Raw genomic sequence first — 21810 nt, forward strand, 5'->3', positions numbered from 1 at the left:
CCTCCAGGTTGCTTAAGAGTTTCTTAGTTTTTTATCGCTCATCATCAGGGAAATACAAATCGAAACCACAATGAGATACCACCTCACACCTGTTAGAATGGCTAAAATTAACAATTCAGAAAACAACAGCTGTTGATGAGGATGCAGCCAAAGGGGGACCCTCTCACTCATTTTTAAAAAGTGACATGTGGTGGGGTGCCTGGGTGGCTCAGTCAGTTGAGCATCTGACTTTGGCTCAAGATATGATCTCGCAGTCTGTGAGTTCGAGTCCCACGTGGGGCTCTGTGCTGACAGCTCAGAGCCTGGAGCCTGCTTCGGATTCTGTGTCTCCCTCTCTCTCTGTAACTCCCCTGCTCAGACTCTGTCTCTCTGTCTCTCAAAAATAAATAAACATTAAAAAAATAAATAGTCACATGTGGTCTTCTGACTGTGCATCAGATTTTTATGTATCTAAATGCCAACTTTATCTGTCCCTAGAGTCTTATACCCAGAAACTCAGAAGCAGCTCGCTCTAGTGGGAAAAAAGTAAAGGTTAGGCAAATATTGATTCAGTTTGGGTTCTGCCATTAAGAGCTTCAGCATTAAACAGAACTTTCAGTTTCTCATGTATCACAAAATATGGACAGCACTATCTGACTAAATAAGGACGGAATGTGATCATGCCTTTGCCCATGTTTCTCCCTGTGAAGCCTTAGCAAATCCCTCCAGACAGATTTATTGCTTCTTTATTATGATATTCTATCTTCTTACTTCTTTTATCTAATTTATCTATTTTAATTGGTGTTAACAGTGTCTCTCCAATGAGAATAGTGAAATAATTGAATTTTGCTTTGTTGTTACAGTAAGTTTCTACAGAATACTCAGAATTCATCACCAAATTTACTCTTCTATCCATAATATCTTGTATGTATGAGTTCCATTATGTTATAAAACACCTGACTGTTGTTAATAATAGTCTGATGATATTTCAAGCATGGAATTACTTCATGTGTATCTTTGAATATTCAAACATTAATTCTGAAGCCCTTTTCAGGTACCTTCAACTTAACTACTTCCTTGAACTGAATCAAATGCTTGTTGATGCAAGTCACAGTTGGAATTATTTACTCTCTAGTGGCTGTGGCCAAACGTCTCTGCACTACAGACATTCTAACTAGAGTAATTTACCATTTGACACCCAAATATAGACATCATATTTAAAAGACGGCTTTTATTTCCCTTTTTTCTGATAACAAAGCTTCATCTCCTCTTTGCAGTTTGTTTACTCTTTAGCTCCTTTACATTCTGAAAATTACTCACATTCTCTTAACTCATCAACTAGTCATAATATTTTCTAGGGAGAGGTTTTTATATCTATGATATATTTAAAGTAACTGATCCTTTGTTAGCAAGGATGTGGAGAAAAGGGAACCCTTGTGCACTGCTGGTGGGAATGCAAACTGGTGCAGCCACTGTGGAAAACAGAATGGAGGTTCCTCAAAAAATAAAAAGAGAACTACCCCATGACCCAGCAACTGCACTACTAGGGATTTATCCAAAGGACACAAAGATGCTAATTCGAAGGGGCACATGCACTCCAACGTTTATAGCTGCACTATCGACAGTAGCCAAAGTACGCAAAGAGCCCAAATGTCCATCTATGGATGAATGCATAAAGAAGATGTGGTGTGTGTGTGTGTGTGTGTGTGTGTGTGTGTGTGTAATGCAAAATTACTCAGTGATCAAAAAGAAAGAAATCTTACCATTTGCAACAACATGGTTGGGGCTAGAGTGTACTAAGTAAAGTACTAAGTAAAAGTGTGCTAAGTAAAATAAGTTAAGTCAGAGAAGGACAAATATCATGTGATTTCACTCATATGTGGAATTTATGAGACAAAACAGATGAACATAGGGGAAGGGGAGCAAAACTAAGATAAAAAGAGAAAGGTAGACAAACCATAAGAGACTCATATACAGAGAACAGACTAAAGGTGGCTGGTGGGGTATTCGGTGGGGGGTGGGCTAAATGGGTGATGGGCATTAAGGAAGGCACTTGCTGGGATGAGCATTGGGTATTATATGTAAGTTATGAATTACTAAATTACACTATATGTCAACTAACTTGGATTTAAATAAAACTTATGAAAATAATAAAATAAAGAAACTGATCTTTAAAAATCAAAATAATATGAAATTTCAAATAAATGTGAGAAAAGTCTATTTATAAAAGCAATTAAAGAAATTATAGAGAGAAGGGAATGAGCTATAAAATGTGTGTGCTGTATATGGGGTACTCCCCGAGCATTTCAAGATAAAGCAAAGAATGAAACCTCCAGCAGGCAAAAGGTAAATGCAAAAAGTCAGTTATAAAAACAATATATAAATTTGGATGTTTTGTCACTTTGAGGAGTTAGCATGAAATATAATAAGATAGCCTTCAAAGTAACACATCACCCTAATTAGTATCTGGACACTTAGCCATTGAGATTTCCTTGAGTGTATCACTAGAATAACATAAAATTTTGTCTAAAAATAAAAGCAAATTCAACAATGGATTGGTCAATCCACATAAAAATTAGACCTGTAAGTCTGTATCACAGATCCACTGAATTTTGTCGATAAATCCTCAATTTTGTCTAAATCTTATAAGAACTTTGTGGTTGTCTAAAAAAATGAAAGGCACTGAATCTCAAATAATAAAATTTTACTTCAATACATACCAAAAATTCGTTAATAAAACAACCGTATATTGTGGTTTTTGCTTTTCCAGCTTGATAAATGTCAATGGTGTCAGTTCAATTAAACATTTTTCAGATTTAGTTAAAGTTGGTGTAAGATTTAAATCAGAGTAACACAGGGACGCCTGGGTGGCTCAGTCAGTCAAGCGTCCGACTTTGGTTCAGGTTGTAATCTCACACTCAGTGACTTTGAGCCCTGCGTCAGGCTCCGTGCCAACAGCTCAGAGCCTGAGCCTGCTTCAGATTCTGTGTCTCCCCCTCTCTCTGCCCCTCCCCTGCTCATGCTCTGTCTCCCTCTGTCTCAAAAATAAATAGAAACATTAAAATAAATTAAATCAGGGTAACATAAATAAAGTGTTTAGAATACTTTCGAGTGTATAATATAGTCCATGGTTACCATATTTAAGGGATTAAATATTGTACATTTTTACTGACTTGTTTTGGCTTTCTACCAAATTTTGTTTAATAAGCTACTCAAAACTATGAAATTTTAATTATATTTTCAACAATTTTCTTAAAATTGCAAAGCAACTCAAAAACTTAGGTGAGTATTTCAATTGCCCTGAAAAAGGGAAACACTTAGCTCTCCGTTTAGAATCTGGCTGCTTATCGTTAAATCCTATTCTCATCCTTACTGAAGACATAATTGGATCTTCCTACGCCTCAGTTTCTCCCTCTATAAAATAACGTCAGTTATAATGTTTCAACAAAACTCACCAAAGTGCCCGGCTCAAAGCCAGGAACAAATTAGCTATTACAATGTCACTATATACTGATGGTTATCAAATTCACTATATATTGGTGGCACCCAAAGTAAATAAAAGTAAACTTGTCCATTTTGTGCACGTTCTTTGCAGTAGCTCCTTTTTATTGATTGTCAATGGATTGGTCATTTGAGGAAAGCAAAATAAGCTTATTCACAAAGGAATTTCTCATTCTTCATGGCAAGTTAAAATCTCTATCTTCTCTATCGACAACCTTTCAAATGAATTATTCTTCATCATTTCATTGATGTAAATTTAGAGGGAATGCTTCTTTCATTCCCAGTGCAATGAAAATAAGCAGGGAATTCTAGTAAAGGTGTTGCCTTTCTCTAACATTGTCAACCTCACCATAGATCTGCTTGTAAATGGGAGATTCGGATGGATAAATAATTGGATAAGAGCATGTCTAAAGCTTATACATACTCAGGTGTCTCACTGGGGGTAGCTTCTGCTGAGTTTCTGGCTAGTGAAGATCAAGGAGAGATTACAGATATGTAAATCCAGTCTCTGATAAATTACATAACTGAAAACTAGCGTTAAGAAATCTGAAAATGAAATTCACCCAAACTCAACTTTTCTCTTTACTTTTGTTCACACAATTCCATTCCCTTCGATTAAAATAGTTTCTCACCTTCTATTTCATCTCCTTCACCCTTGACTTTAAAGAATTCTTGTATATTTTAGAGAACAGTCCTTTATCAGATGTGTCTTTTGCAAATATATATATATTAAAATTCACATTGTGAATGCTAAAGTAAAGAGATAAGGCAAGCAGTGCTCAAAAAGGATTAACTGTTTTATCTTAATGAATATTTTATATAACCTTACGGATAAAATGTTTTCTCCCAATTGCTATCTGAGTCTTCAGTATTTTCTAAGAAAACAGTCCATAAATATAAAATTAGTTTGCTCTCTGCTAAATAATAAAAACCAGAATACAAAGGGTGATTAGAGTTGTACAAAATGAGAAATTGGACTCTACATAATGAAGCATTTTTAAACCTCACTTTAAGAAAAAGAAATCATGTGTTACTCTCTTTATCAGAAACTATCTTTCATGAATCACTTCATTAATTCTAAGCGGAGACAACCTGACCTTTAACACTACCTAGGATTAAGTATCACCAAAATATATATTGCAAATTTTTAGATCACTAGAAAGATGCAGGGAAAATAACTATAAAGAATACAGAAAATATTAAATGAAAAAATAGGGATAATATGTACAAATGATAGACATGGGGGGAAAGCAGATAGAACCTTATATTATGGAATATTTCAAAGAAACTCAGGGAAAAAGTAGAAAGAATTATGGAATTTAGGCACTACAGTAGCAGCTTTAAGTGTTAATATCTGGTGAGGTTGCCCTATTGACTTTTTTACTACTGTGTTGTGTTTAGGACCCTCAAGAGAATTATTTGTCCAAAGTTGATTTTTGTATGGTGTCTACTTGCAAAGGTACTGATGACATTTAGCTTCCATTAACTCTATTTATAAAAGCTAAGGATCTGAAAAAACATTTACAAAAAAGAAGAAGAGGAAGAAGAAGAAGAAGAAGAAGAAGAAGAAGAAGAAGAAGGGAGGAGGAGGAGAAGGAGGAAGAAAGAGTATACTCTTTTTTTTTTTTTTCTCTTTCTTTTTCAACGTGTTTATTTATTTTTGGGACAGAGAGAGACAGAGCATGAACGGGGGAGGGGCAGAGAGAGAGGGAGACACAGAATCGGAAACAAGCTCCAGGCTCCGAGCCATCAGCCCAGAGCCTGACGCGGGGCTCGACCTCACGGACCGCGAGATCGTGACCTGGCTGAAGTCGGACGCCTAACCGACTGCGCCACCCAGGCGCCCCCAAAGAGTATACTCTTGACTGCATTGAGTTAAGATGGTTCTATGTAGAGAGATATAGAGATAATAATATAGAGATAAGGCTCAATAAAGATTATATCTAAACAGCCAGGTCTTCAAACCTTTAAAAAACCAAAAAACCTATTATGTTTATATACCTAGATCTGTTTATGGTCAATTTGGAAAAATCAAATGCACATATATACATACATACATACTCTACATTTCATTATATATTAGTATAAATATATTAAGAGAATTTTACATGTAGTATGTAAGAGAATAAGGAAATATTACTATCAAGTATCTTTTTATTTAATGTATTTGTGGATGGTGGTTAAAAAGTGAATACATATTTATTCAATAAGCTAAAAATGGTAGGTACCATGATAGAGTTCAATATGGTTGGTGTCTTTAGTGAATATGAAAGATAGGAAAAACACAAGATTGAGAGGAAGGAGAAGTGAGTTAGAATATATAGGGGCGCCTGGGTGGCGCAGTCGGTTGAGCGTCCGACTTCAGCCAGGTCACGATCTCGCGGTCCTTGAGTTCGAGCCCCGCGTCGGGCTCTGGGCTGATGGCTCGGAGCCTGGAGCCTGTTTCCGATTCTGTGTCTCCCTCTCTCTCTGCCCCTCCCCCGTTCATGCTCTCTCTCTGTCCCAAAAATAAATAAACGTTGAAAAAAAATTTAAAAAAAAGAATATATATATATGTATATATATATATATATATATATGTGTGTGTGTGTGTGTATGTGTACGTGTGTGTGTGTGTATATATATATATATATATATATATTATTGCCTATTCATATATATATGGCTTTGCCACCTAAGATGGCAGAATTCTAGGATGAAGAAGATGAAATAGAGAGTGAGAAACTATTTTATGTAGGGAATAGAATTGTGTGAACAAAGGTAAAGAGAAAGGGTGAATTTTGGTGAATCTCATTTTCAGATTTCTGAATGCTAATTCTGAGCTGAACATCACTTAATGGTATATCTGAGTTGTATATGTTTATCAATGACTTTATTTGCATATCTATAATATCTGCTTGATATTCTTGGGCAGCCATTAGGCAGAAACTCGGATAATTGAGTATATAAAGCTTTAGACATGCTCTTATCAAGCTGTTCATCCATCAAATGTCCGGCTTACAATAGGATCTTATCTGGAGTTGACACTATGAAAGAAAGGCAACCTTTACTAAAATTCCCTGCTCATTTTGATTGCACTGGGGAAAAAAAATAGCATTCATAAAGTTCAACAATATGAAAACAAAAACTTATTTTAAAAACTGGTCAAAGAATTTAACAAATCTTACCAAAGAAGCTATACAGATGTCAAATAGGCATGTAAAAAGATGTCCTATCAAGCTCTTTCATCAGCAAATTAAAACAACTATGAGATATTACTACACACCTATTAGGATGTCCCAACTTTGGAATGCTGACAACACCAAATGCTGGTGAGGGTGTGGAGTAACCAGAACTTGCATTCATGGCTGGTGGCAATGCAAAATGGCGCAGCCACTTTAGATGACAAGGTAGTGGCTTCTTACAAATCTAGGCATTATCTCACCATATGCTCCAGCAAATGCACTTCTTGGTATTGACACAAAGGAGCTGAAAATTTATTTCCACCTACAAACTTGCACATAGATCTTTATATGGCTTCATCAGTAATTGCCAAGACATGAAAGTAATTAAGATCTTCTTTAGTAAGTGAGTGGACAAATAAACTCTGGTACATCGAGACAACAGAATAGTATTCAACACTAAAAAGAAGTGGCCTAGGAAGCCATAAATAGGTAGGAAGGAATTTTTATGTATGTTACTAAGAGAAAGATGTCAATCTGGAAAGCCTACATACTCTATGACTCCAACTATATGACATTCTGGAGAAGTTAAACTATAGAGGCAATAAATATGTAATTGACATACAGGGCTTGGTAGGGCTGGGGGAGGGATAAATAGGCAGAGCCTGGGGGATTTTAGTGTGAAAATACTCTGTATGATGTCTACTGATGGATACAGGTCATTATACATTTACTTGAACCCCCAGAATGTACAGAACCAAGAGTGAATCCTAAGGTAAACTATGGACTGTGGGTGATTATGATGTGTAGGTTCAGTTGGAACAAACGTACGACTCTGGTGGACATCAGTCATGGAGGAGCCTATGCATGTGTGGTGGCAAGGGATATCGGGGAAATCTCTGCAAACTTAAGTTTTACTGTGAACTTAAACTTCTCTAAAAATGCTAAAATGTAAAAATCTTGGGTGCCTGGGTGGCTCAGTCAGTTAAACATCCGACCTCACCTCAGGTCATGATCTCACAGCTCATGGGTTGAAGCCCTGTGTCAGGCTATGTGCTGACAGCTCAGAGCCTGGAGCCTGCTTTGGATCCTGGGTCTCCTTCTCTCTGTGCCCCTTCCCCCTCATGCTCTCCTTCAAAGTAAATAAACATCAAAAAAATGCAAGACATCTATGAAAAACTTAATAAAATGTAAAAAAAAAATTTATACCAATACTTCATCATTTAATCGTACAAAAATCTCACTAAATAAATGAAAATGAAAGTGGAGAATGAAAAATTAAAGATGTGAAAAAATAAATATATGGCATACAAATGATGTAAATATGAGAATAAAAAGTAGAGAGAACCTGGTATTATGGAAAAATTCAAAGAAACTTAGGGGGAAAAGGGGAATGTGGAATTTAGACACTGCAGTAGAGGCTGAATGTATTAATGTCTGGGAGTGGGCAACTTTTTGAATTTTGAAGTTTTGCCTGTTTTTTGTTTTGTTTTGTTTCGTGTTGTTGAGAGACAGGGAGTGCAAAAATGGGAGGATGGGGAAAGAGGATCTGACGTGGGATCTGCACTGACAGCCGTGAGTCCATGTGGGGCTTGAACTCACGAATTATGATATCATGACCTGAGCCAAAATTGGACATTCAACTGACTGAGCAACCCAGACACTCCTGAATTTTTACCATTTTTTCAAATCTTTTTTTTATTAGTTTTTTCTTTATTTCTGAGAGGCAGAGAGAGACACAGCACATGAGGGGAGGGGCAGAGAGAGAGGGAGACACAGAATCGGAAATAGGCTCCAGGCTCTGAGCTGTCAGCACAGAGCCCGATGCGGGGCCCGAACTCAGGAACCATGAGATCATGACCTGAGCCAAAGTTGGACGATCAACTGACTGAGCCACCCAGGCACCCCGAATTTTTACCATTTAATTACCACTGAAAATAAATTATATATGTTGCTACCAGATGGTATTTGATAAGCTGGGTCTCTTTTTCCTCTCACCTCCTAAGGGTGTTTTGTAGTTGAGCTCAACTTCCTGTCCATATAATAAGATTTTTGATGTATTGGAAATGTCTCTCAAATAAAAATCAGCTACACTGATAGTCTCTTAATTCATGATGAAAAAATCAATGCCAGTTGATTACAGATTTTTTTTCCCAAAACTCTGGTGAACAGACCAAATTTAGGATTTAAGATAATTTTAAGCAGGACACAGATAAACATTTCTATTTTAATGACAAGTTGTTAATTATTTTAAATATCACAATCTACTTATGGTAATTGATAATGGTTTTCTGTTTATTAATTGATTTTACTACTTGATTTACGTGGTAGGTTTTGGTTAGAAATACCGTTAAACAGAAGGTTACATGAATAAGGAGCATTTTAGTTGTTCAATTAAATTATGTTATTTTGAATTTATATATGGAAGTTTATATGCACAAAATACATTTTGAGTCATCAGATTCTTATCATCCCATACTTCTTACATAGATTGAGTTTAGAATTGAATTATCCCTTTTCCTATTTTATACATAAAATTAATTAGATTAAATTTTCTTTTAAAATTCATAGGATAACTAAGAAGTTAATGTCTTTGTAACAAAAGAAACATGGCAGACTGAACAAAATTATCCACTAAAATCTCTCTGTAGTTCAAATCACTCATACTCAAGACAAATGTTAATTTTCATGTAACTGAATAGTGATCATATATATTAAATTTCATTTCTAAGCTTAAGAGACTACTGTTGTGAAAATCCCTCACTTCACCAGTGGTGGGCAAACTCATTCTCACTTGACTCAGAAGAAACTGTTCTCATAAACTATATAATAAGAGGGTCAAAGGATACAGAACATTAGAGACAGGAAATCAATGTATCTACTAGCAAAGGCTAGAAGAGTAAAGGAAACAATAATGAGAAATTAAGCTTGGGATGGGGGGGACCAGATATGGTATACGGTTGACTCCTGAACAACACAGGTTTCAACGGCACAGGTCCACTTATGTGAGGGTCTTCTTTGATACATACAAAACAGTTTTGGAAATGTATTTTATCATTCTCATGCTTTTGTTAATACGTTTTATTTTTCTGGCTTACTTTAAGAATGCAGTATATAATATATATAACATACAAAATATATGTTAATGGCTGCTTACATTAATCATGAGGGTTCTGGTCAATAATAGGCTATTAGAGATTTTGGGGAGTCAAGTTACGTGTGGATTTTCAATTATGCAGAGGGTTAGAGCCACTAACCCCCACATTGTTCAAGGGTCAACTACATTTGGAGTTATCACACCCAACTGTACCTTTCTTCAAAACTGTTTTAATCCTTGCTTAATGCCATTGCATTCTGGTTCTTTATTCTGGGCTCAGTGATAATAAAATAATATACTGGGGTGCCTCGGTGGCTCAGTCAGTTAACCATTCGACTCTGGATTGCAGCTCAGGTCATGAACCCACAGTACATGGGATCGAGCTCTGCACTGACAGCATGAAGCCTGCTGGGAATTCTCTCTCTCCCTCTCTCTCTGCCCCTCCCCCGCTTGTGGTCTCTCTCTCTCTCTCTCTCTCTCTCTTTTCTGAAAATAAATAAATAAACCTTAAAAAGGTAATAAAATACCCACTGGTATGGAATAATGTAGCTCTGAATTAATGCCTCGTACAGTAACCCTGTGAAAAGACAGTGAAGCAAAGGGAAACAAAGTGTACCTAAATGTTAGGTAATTCCACATTTCGATGCTTATTTTTCACAACATCTTTTTACTACCATTTTTAAGTGAGCAAACATGTTTTCAGGCCCAAAATACGATGATTCATACCCTATGTTTCCTCAACTGACATGATTCAAGCTTATTATTTACTCCAAGGACATGGAAGGAAGAGAGCTTTCATGTTGACTCAAAAGCGGCTCTGTCTTTTGACAACCCCTCACGGGGATCAATTAGATCCCTCTGGGTCTACAGCTTTGGTGAGTCAGGCTGCTACCCATTAGAAGGAAGACTAGTGATGCCGCTTTTTTCCATATACAGTAGCTCTTGTCGGACACTAGCTCGCGTGACAGTAACCTCCCCCCACCCACCACCACCACCACCAACAACAAAACCAGTCTTACAGTTGAAGTGTTTCTCTAAAACATAGCTTTCCTTTATTCCTCACACCAGGATCTTAACTCTAAACATGTTCTTGTATTTGGAAATCTGAAACCCTCACCACCCTCCCACATTTGCCAGGTGGTGGGTTTCCTTATAAATTCTCCGGTTTGTTTGGTTTTGTTTTTGACATACTGCATTAAGTTCATATTTTATAAATATTTTGATCCCATCATGCTTTGATCAGTCTTCAAAGATAGAACATACAGTACATTAAATAACTTAGCCTGTTCTCTAGATGTCATGTTTCACTATGTTCCAGAATTCTCATTTACTGTATGTATCATAGAGAATTTCAATGTAGAACAACAACTTGAATCCAATGAGGAAATTAACCAGCATTCAACCTGACATGTAGGGGCACTCAGGAGTTTCTATTTCTCTTCTCTTTCCCAAGACAAATGGTGCTTCTTTAGCGTTCTCTCCTGACCACTGACGTGTTTCGAGAAGAGGAATACTCAGACCATCTTGGGAGATAGATTCATATGAATACAAAGAACAAGGCTTACCTGCTCTGAAGCCATTTCCTGAGACTTTCCTATATGCTATGAATGTGTTGAGGTAACCACTGAATGATTTATGCATTTTTTGTATTATTGCCCCATGACAGAAAGTCTTATAAGATATGAGTTTATATATTTTCCTTAGGTCAATAGTGTTTTTTGCATCAAAAGCCAACTTTTCTTTGGTCTGATTTTGTATATGAAGGTTTAACCCCTTAGAGGTGGAAGATTCAGAACAAATCACACACTGCTCTCTCTCTTTCTTTTCTACTTTTGTTTGTTTGTTTGTTTGTTTTCCCAGTTCTTGTATGCATGTGGGATATGGGCAGCTAGCAGGGAATTGAAAGGTTCAGAAGAAATAGAGTTGAATCAATAGGAAGTCTCAAACTATATCGCAGAATCAATGTATAAGTGAGGGAAAGGGAAATCCCACTTTTTCAGTAGTAGTACAAATGGAATGTATGGGTTTCGGGAGGAAGGAGAGAGAGAGATTATTTTCTTACTTTACCAATGGCTTTGTTGACTCACTACCCAGCAAGCAGCCTTATAGCAAAAGGAGCTCTTTGTAACGTCTGGGCTTTGAGCAATTCCATAATTCATCTTACCCTAGAACTGGCTCTAACTGCTTTCATCAGTGGACACAATTGTCAGTGAAAAAAATGAACTGCAAATGGCAAGTGGTCAAACCATTTTTCTCAAACACTAACTTCCAGCAAGAGACAGAGATTTTTGAGTAATTGAAAAAATGTATTAAATGTCTACTATACTTCAGGTACTGTGAAAGTATCTCCATATCATGAATCATGGGAATTCATCCTTTGAGGTTGTATTAATAAATGCCTTTTACAAATGAAAAATTGCGACTGGTTAGCTTGAGTAACATGTTCACCATCATGCCACTGTTAAGCCACTGCTACAGGGACTGATAGCAGATGTCTTTGTTCAAATCCTGTGGCTTTTCCTCTAATACGTATAACGCGAAGGCATAACATTTTCCCCAAACTCAATCATCCATGCAGGTTTGGACAGAGCATTGTTTTTCCTTTCTCTTCCGACACACAGAAAATGAAAAGTTTCTTTTTCTTACCGAACAGCACTACTGCCCACATCTAGGTCTTGTGCAGTGACAGCACCGATGATGGTCCCAACTGGAGTGTCTTCATAAACCTCCATGGTATAGAGCGGCTTGCTAAACACCGGTGGCTCCTCAATATCCAGCACACTGATCTTCACTGTGGCTGTGTCTTTAAAAGGGCCCGCGGAGTGAAATCTGTGGTCAATGTGAAGGTTGGAGGCTTCTACTTTAAAAGTATATGCCTTCTTTGTTTCAAAATCTAATGGCTGGAATAAGGACAAATCAAAAATGAAGAGGTGCATGCATATAGAATGTGGCAAAGATGGTGAACATTGTTTCAGAACATTTGCAAGGTAATACCAATTCTGAATCAGTTTCAAAACTTGTAATTAGTGGGTGAAGACACAGTTTCGGAATCACACTCTTGTAGATTATTCTGGGTAACTTGTAACGATAATTAGTTGCATATACTAAAATGGCACGTATGTGCACATACATGCTTAAGTAGGGCTTATTCATTTTGTAGGAGCGGTTAAAACACGAAGAGAAATTTTAAGGCAAGTTATTTTCTGATCTTATACAATACTGACATCTAGTGGAATTAAGCTATAATTAAAATACAATAAAATTGAAATTGGATAGCTAGGACAGTCTACGTTCCAGTTTAAAATTTGGTACAACAAAATATGTTTTTTTTCTTGAACTACTCTTCTTATTTTGACAGTAATATAATTTTTTATTAAATTTTTTTTTTACTGTTTAAGTCTTTTCACTGAAAAAAAAAGGACTCTGTCAGGATTTAAAGCATACACAGTGGTAATTATAGAGTTTTGGTCTTTGGTGTTCTCAGCATTGTATATATAATTAGTAGGCACTGTAATGCATCATTAGGATATTTTACCAATCTTTTACCTTGAACATATATGATCTAATTAAACACAATTGTGAAACATGGTGTTTGGAAGTCATTTGTCCAGAAGTCACTGATTCTCTATTTTAATACGTTACTACTGCTTACTTTCACTTTTATTCTATTTGTTTTACGTTACAAATAACTGAAAATATTACATTCTGGAAATATGGGGTTGCCACGGTGCTTTATATAAACTTTAGAGTCAATGGCTCTCCCTTCTCATCACCTATGAAAAACTAAGACAATAGGAAATTAACATTAACATAGAGATTTTCAGGGACCTTTAGTAGTTTCTGTTTTCTCAATTAATTCCCTCTGCTATGACTCCAATGACTTGCTAATTGCTGTGTCAACAGATCTGTTTTTTGTCTCAGCACACCTGGGGAAAATAAGGGAGATCTATTTCTCCCTTAAGGATAAGACCATAATTTTATGCACTTTCTCTGAGGATGAAAATGGAAAATTTTTAAAAATTCCTGTGAAATCCTCAAAAACTCTCACAATTCCATGGAGTTTATTAGAGCAAATAGTAACACCACCGAGACGTGACATTAAGTTCTGTTCACAATAATTTTCATTCAGGAGAATCTATATTTATTTTCCCTGTAATTATTCCCTTATTTATCTAATTTGTCCAATTTTATTCATTTTTTTATCTGCTTTGCGCTCAATGTTTTCTTTTATCTTTTTATGTATTTTTAGTGACTTGTCTCATGCTTATTTGCCTATTATATTATGTCAATATGATATTGATTTTCTTCAATTTCCATCTGTTTTGTTAAGAATTTCAATTTATCATTAAGCCAATAAAAGTAAATAATGGCATGCATAATATGCCATCATTGATATTTTAGCTATTGGTTAAATGAATAGGAACATAATATCAAGAACGAAAAAGGAGGTAGTCCCATGATGCTATTTCGATAAGCCTACAGCTTGACTACTGTGTTTTGTTAAAGGAATCAAAATCATGAAAAAGCAAAACAAAACAACAAACAACAACAACAAAAACCAATTGCCAGACTAGGACAGCAAAGCATTATTCAAGCACAAAATATGAAACTGTTAACAATTACTGAGAATGTTTACGTAGAATAAAGATCAAAGCAAGATAGGAAAACCATTTTTAAATATTAAAGGGATATCCTTTTGAACCTCAGTTAGGCTTATTGTAATAGTGTCTCAGTGGAATTAACAAAATTCAAATTATTAAAATGGTAACTTTAGGTTGAGAAAAAGAAGAAATATCTAACAAAATTAAGCCATTTAATATTGAATTAATTTAAAAAATATCAACAGCCTACATGGTGGTGAGGCTTGGAATACATCCTGGGTGCAATGACAAGATTTGCTTTTTCTACATTCAACAAACTCAGAAATTAGTGAGAAACATGTCATCTCGTTCAGTGAATGAGAGAGACCGATGTGTAAGAAAGAGTGCTGTGCTAGGTCATTCAAATTAAAGGACATAGAAACATAAGTTTCCTGTTTTTATAAACCCTAAATGCTCTATGAATGTGAAACAATATAATTTTCCATCATACTGACCCCTATCTTCTAACGTAAGATTATTTTGACATGATTACCTTGGGTCCTTTTGCCTAGAAAGCTAACTGAGCTGTCCTAGCTTATACTTACCCCTTTGGGGGGAAGGGGGCCAGAATTTACTTCTGTCTCAGAATATAGCCACTAATACCATGTGTTCCCCTCCTCCGCCATTACTTTCTCCTAGGCATCAAAATGCTCCTGATTATCTACATGATTGGGCAACTTCTTTCTAGACAAGATCTACATTTTTTTCATTTTATTTACCTACTTGATTAAGGTGCCACTCCCACCTGATGGCTAAAATAAACTTAAAAAATAAAAATAAATAAAAAAAGGCAGTGCAGATAATTTCCTCCTGGCCTTGAAGAAGTAAACTCACGAGGGTAGAAACCACCTGGCAAGTCCTCAAGGGGCGCCTACCGGAGTTGACACTGAAACCTAGCCAATAACTAGCAAGAAATACTGACCTCAGTCATAAAGCCACAAAGAAATGAATTCCACCCACAACCAATAAGCTTGGAAAGTGTCTCGAAGCTTCAAATCAGATGGCACCCCAGCCGACGCCTTGATTTCAGCCTGAGAGGCGCTGAGGTTTCAGCAGAGGACCCAGTTACGGTATCCTCTGACCCACACTTCCATCTGTCTTTACTTTTTCCTCCTCTATATTGCTTCAATTTTTATGGTTAACACGTATCGGTATTATTTTGCCAACAGAGTAAAGTCATCACTCAACACAATGTATTCTTCAGTAATAAGATTCTACTTTCTCAATCATATAGTGGTTCTTAATGGCCAATGGAAGGAAATATTTTCAATCAATCCAAATGACTGAAGGCTGAACCTTTATCCAAATCAGGGTAGGTGCCTTTCAGGACAAGCAGAAAACAGACTTATACCAGCCTGAACCATGATGAAAAGACAAGATGGAAAAGATCTTACAAAGTAATTTCTTTGTGCCAGGGTGTGCTACAAAGATAAGATTTTCTGATCAAGCGTCATTTTCAAGGAAAATTAAGTTTCCCAAAACTTAGTTTTATGATCGACATGGTAACCAATTTATTTATTTGTTGCTGGCACTTTCTGTTTCATAACAATTTATTCCAGAACTTGACCACAACTCATGTTACATAGAAAATCATTCATAGATGATATCTGCACGTACTTCTTTGATTTATTCACATCAATTTAAATTCACATTGATCAAATCAAATGTTTGGTGTTGAGAATAGAGTGGTTAACAAGTTAAATGAAGTCCATTTTATCACAAGCCTTATATTGTAGAAAAGGATGGCCACAACAACAACAACAACAACAACAACAACAAATTAGTAAGTACATCATTTTCAGCTAGTGTTAAGATGTATGAGGAAAATGAGGTAACAAGACACGAGGACACATAATTACATAGAGCACATCGGAAGTGCATTGTTTTCATGTTTATTTATTTTTGAGAGAGACAAAGACAGAGAGTGAGCTTGAGCGGGGGAGGGACAGAGAGAGGGAGACAGGATCCAAAGTGTGGGCTCCATGCCAACAGCAGAGAACAAGATATGGGGCTCAAACCCACAAGTCACAAGATCATGCATGATTGAGCCAAATCGACCTCTTAACCTACTGAGCCACCCAGGCACCCAGGAAATGCATTCCTGAGGATGTAATAATAATAGGAACTGAGATAAGAAGAACCACGCATGGGGAAGTCAGAAGCTAATGACCCTGATGGAAAGTGAGCAAAGGTTAAATGCCATAGAATAAAATTCTATACCTTTCACTAACTATTTCTTGAACATCCTACCATGTTCTAGACATGATTACCCATGCTAGAACTGAGCATAGCAGACAAAAATCACCACCTGTGTGGAGTTTGCTGTCTTCTAGGAGTTGATGGACAACAATAAGATACATAGACAAAATATGTACCATGTTGGGTGGCAATAATTGGTATGGAAAAGTGTAAAACTTGGGGGTCAGATCATGTTCTGTGTGTTAGGGGTAGATGGCAGTTTGTGTATCCTATCACTGTTGAGGAAGGAATTCAACTCAGCAACTTACTAAAAACTAGAGAGGTAATTATTTTTGTTTAAGTTTATTTACCTATTTTTGAGAGAGAGAGAGAGCCTGCGTGCTGAAGGAGAGTGGGGAGGAGCAGAGAGAGAATCTCAAACAGACTCCGCACTGTCAGCACGGAGCCCAACACCGGGCTTGAACTTACAGTCCAGGAGATCATGACCTGAGTCAAAACAAAGAGTCCGAAGCTCAACCAGCTGAGCCAGCCAGGCTCCCCCATGAACTAATTATTTGATGCATAAAAGTTGTTACATGATTAGGTAAAAATTCCCCAACAAAAAAGGGAAACAAGTCAAACGTGGCCATTTTTAAAACCTGAATTTTAGTTGTCGACAAATTTCAACAGCCTTTCAGTTTTAAAATTAAAACAAACAAACAAACAAAAAAAACTAAAACAAAAAGAAACCCAATGGAATGACCAGACAAAAAACGTATTTTCTAAATAAAATTATTAAAGTGAAGAAACATGTACTTCCTGAAAGTTACCTCTACATAAATTTGCCACAGAACTATTTGTTAGAAATGCCTTTAATTTTTGTGGGCATAATTTAGACTCCAGATTTTTGTAGCACTATGAATTTTTGATAGTTTTAATGAATTAATTTAAGAATCATGGGCATTATTCACTCTATGCCCATATTTTAGTGATGATACTTTTTGGCACAAATTCAGTAACCAATTCAGCAAGATAAAACAAAACAAAAAAGAATACTGAAAGAAACTCTAGTGCTTCTAGTTAAGGGTTTGGAGTAAATGAAAGATTTTACCCTAAAAATGAAAGATTACATTAACTTTTATAAATACTTAAGTAAAATACGTGTTTTACATGCACACACAGTATAGATCATGATCATCTAGGGAGGCCAATTATTTTTTGAGCTTTCTTTCTTGAATAACAAAGTTCACAATTTACTTCTCTTTTTTTTAATGTTTATTTTTTTAAAAAAAATTTTTTTTTCAATGTTTTTTATTTATTTTTGGGACAGAGAGAGACAGAGCATGAACGGGGGAGGGGCAGAGAGAGAGGGAGACACAGAATCGGAAACAGGCTCCAGGCTCCGAGCCATCAGCCCAGAGCCTGACGCGGGGCTCGAACTCACGGACCGCGAGATCGTGACCTGGCTGAAGTCGGACGCTTAACCAACTGCGCCACCCAGGCGCCCCTTTAATGTTTATTTTTGAGAGAGAGAGAGAGAGAGAGAGAGCGAGCGAGCATGAGTGGGGGAGGGGCAGAGAGAGAGGGAGACACAGAATCCAAAGCAGGTTCCTGAGCAGGTTCTGAGCTGTCAGCATAGAGTCTGATGTGGGGCTTGAACCTATGAACGGTAAGATCATGACCTGAGAAAAAGTCAGAGGCCCAACTGACTGAGCCAACCAGGCGCCCCTCTCACATTTTACTTCTAACATATATTGTTGGTAACAATAGTTATAACAGTTAATATGCTTTTCAAACATACTATAATTTACAAGCTATTCAACTTTGAAAAAGTTACCTTTTTTCTTTGAGTTTCTTATTTCTCATATGCATAATCAGTAAAACACTATATTTCTAAGTAATTTATAAAATACATTAAACTTTACATAGTAGTGAGAACTAAAAAATAATGCATCATAAATTAAAACAATAAACCAACACAATGCATTTGTTCTGTAGTCAATAAAAAATTTAAACACCCTGTATATTTCAAGAATGTCCTTTATTGTGACAACACAAATACAGATAGGATAAAGTGGCTTTAGGGGGCTCAAATATAGTAGGAATAATAGATGTGTTTAAAGTATTAATGCTATAAGTATCGTAAGTGTTTGAAAGAAATGCTGACGTTTTGGAAGAAAGTAAGAAGTGATCAGCTTTGCCTGAGGGACTCATGAAAGTCTTTGGTATGAGACATGGGAGATAGTTAAAAACAACAACAACAACAACAACAACAACAACAACAGAAAGAATCAACTAAGAAACTTATGTGGGGCAGTGTCTTCTGTGCAAAAGGAAGACTAGTGCATGTGGTAGAAATCACAGTGAATTTCGTATGGTTGGAAAATAGCCTGTATATATGTGCGTGCTTATTCATGTGTGCAGCAGATGATAATACAAAACAGACGATTTGCTTGGTATCTTACTAATGATGGAAACAAAAAAAGAACTTTAGCATGAGAGTAAGAGGAACAGAGTTAGGTTTCAACCACTCATAAAGGAAAGGGTAAGTTAAATGAATATATTCAGAGAATGGCCATAGCAGTGGTAGAAGGAATAACCAGGAGGATGCATGGCAACCCAGTAGGCAGAGAAAGAGGGATATTTTAACCCATGTTCAGGAGAAATTAGTGGCCAGGATTTACGTCCTATTTGTCACAAGGAAGCTGATGGCAAGAGAAGCAACATAAGAAAAAAGTCTAGATTTGGGGGTTACGAAACTGGAGAGGAAGTGGAGCCTTATCTAGGAAGGAGAAGACATGAACAGAATCGCTCTTGTTGGGAGAAGAGAAGGAATTTGACTTTGGTCGTTCTGAGTTCGAACAGACTATAGAACACACAGTTTTAAATGCCTGATGGGAAGCAAAACGAGCTGCTTTGGTAATTTCAGTCTAGGAGCCAGTGTGGAGTTTATAAGACTGATTAGCAAAGTTAGGTAAGATGTTTAAAAGAAAAGGTGATGACAAATATTTACAAAAACTGGGACATCATATTTACAGAAACAAATAAAGAACACCACTTATTTTTTTCTTTAAACTTAAGCATGTCAGACTGGCTAAAAATAGGAGTGTCTTAAATTTAATAAAGGTGTATGTTAGGCTACATAAAATAAGCGATTCCAAATTTTTTCATCTTTTTCCCCTTAGAGTTATTCAAAAATTAACCACATGGTGGTGCTCTTCACCAAATCATTTGGTGTGAAAGTCTTTCCTTGCCATTTGACTTCAAAAAGAAAATGAGTTTTACCAGCAGGACCTAAGTAAAATATGAATGGTTCAGTGAGACCCGCTGAGAGCTTAGCCTATTTACTAAAAATCCTGGTAAAGAATACAACATTTTACTTCCTTTTTTTACGGGAAAAAAATAATTCTGCTTTGGAGTCAGTGTGAAAACAGTTACATTTATTTGGAATGAAATAATATTTCCAACTAACATCAAAGAGTAAGAATTCTTTTTTTAAACCAAAAGTTTTACTTATTGAAAAATAAAGAGGAAATCACATCATCATTCTTTACTTTAAACATGCACTCTTTATTTCCTAGTTACCAACAGACATTTTTGTAGAAATGGTAGAGAACTGAGAAATTATGGAAGATAATAAAATTGTCCTTTTGCAGAACTTAAATGTTGATGACAGTATTTTAATTGCTTTAATTTCTTAATAGTAACAAGGAAATTACAGTGCTTCTATAAATATATTTCTATTTTTAGTCCCTCAATGTTTTTAACTCATGTAATTTTATATTTATATCTGTTAACTATGTAATTATATAATAAATTATATTTATTCTCAGTTCTCCAGTAGAAAAAAAACTAGAGTAAAATATATTTCCTTTCCTTTTTCAATTAAGAATAAAATTGCTCAATTTAAAATGCTTTATGCTCTCGTTTTAAATGTAGCCTATCTCCTAATTTTTAGATGGGATGAAACTTTTAACAGCTATTATTTTGATTTTGTTAGTGTTTTTAATGTTATAATACTTAAGAACATATAGGGTACTTTCTATTTGTTTAAATTTTGCTCAATGCAATGTGACATAAGTGTAGACTAATTTTTTGTGTGTTTGGTTTTATTTTTACCAATAGCCTGTGCCTTAAGAAGATTTGTAAAGTTTCATAATGTTATTCTGAATTCAATGTGACACAGTGAAATAACATTATGTCATAGGGCTCATAAACTGAATTCAGGCTGACATTAAAAAATAAATTAATAAAAGTTTTTTTTTTTTTCATTCTTCTCTGCTCATAAACCTGACTATCATTTTTATTCACTTACACCCTCCTCAGAAAGAGAGAGGGGAAATGGTAAAGGGAAAGCAAATAAAGATTTTGGAGATAAAACAGTAACTAGAATATGTGCTTCAGAGAACTTTGTATTTAATTTAATTTAATTTAATTTAATTTAATTTAATTTTATTTTATTTTATTTCATTTTATTTAATTTTATTTTATTTTAAGATGTCATTTAAATTCCAGTTAAATATAGTGTAGTGTTGGTTTCAGGAGGACAATTTAGTGATTCATCACTTACATACAACACCCAGTATTTTGTTTATTGAGTTCAGAAAAAAAAAACTCGGTAAACAAAATATCTTACTCAATGTTAGCCAAGCAGTTAAAGTAACTGATATTTATCAAATGGCTACATATTCAAAGGTAGAATATATTTTGGACTTTCTAAATGCATTAACAACATAATTCCTGCATGAATTTGGTTTTAATTAAAACCCTTTTTTACAATTTTATGCTGAGATGTTGAAGGGAGATTTTTTAAGAAAATAATTTAAAGATCACCATGTAACTGGAATAGTGCTATTGACGTTTACATATTTATTTATCATCACACACCTAATTTTTCTATGACTCCTAAAGGTAACTACAAGGTAAACTTTTCTGAGAACTTACTGAATATACACACCACTAATTCTATAATACATTCTTCACCCCTCCCCCAAAACTCTAAAGAACTGCAGTTGTTTAAATTAATTTTGAGTTTCTCATGGGCTCTATTCAACATAATTTTTCTAATGGTTTTATTTTCAAGAAATCATTCTGCCATGTTTAATCAAGTCATAATTCTACACGTACATATTTGTACAAATACACAAAATATAATACATACAGCAGATAGATATGTAGGTAGGTATGTAAGTAGGTAGGTAGACAGATGATAGGTAATTTTAGAATTTTGTTACAGAAGTGATCTCCTGCGATA

General features: G+C 35.6%; 1 protein-coding gene across 5 annotated transcripts in view; it reads right to left on the reverse strand.

The window, feature by feature from the left end:
• CDH12 (cadherin 12) overlaps positions 1-21810 on the reverse strand; it is a 1063313-nt gene that overhangs the window by 35976 nt on the left and 1005527 nt on the right. For all 5 annotated transcript variants that reach the window (XM_086676372.1, XM_086676368.1, XM_025924779.2 and 2 more), the window contains one exon: positions 12385-12638. In XM_086676372.1, the coding sequence (XP_086532498.1) occupies positions 12385-12638 (254 nt within the window). The remainder of the gene's footprint in view (positions 1-12384; positions 12639-21810) is intronic.

Source organism: Puma concolor, chromosome A1 (assembly GCF_028749965.1).
Source record: "Puma concolor isolate L17-30 chromosome A1, mPumCon1.1.hap2, whole genome shotgun sequence".
NCBI classification, from domain to species: Eukaryota; Metazoa; Chordata; class Mammalia; order Carnivora; family Felidae; genus Puma; species Puma concolor.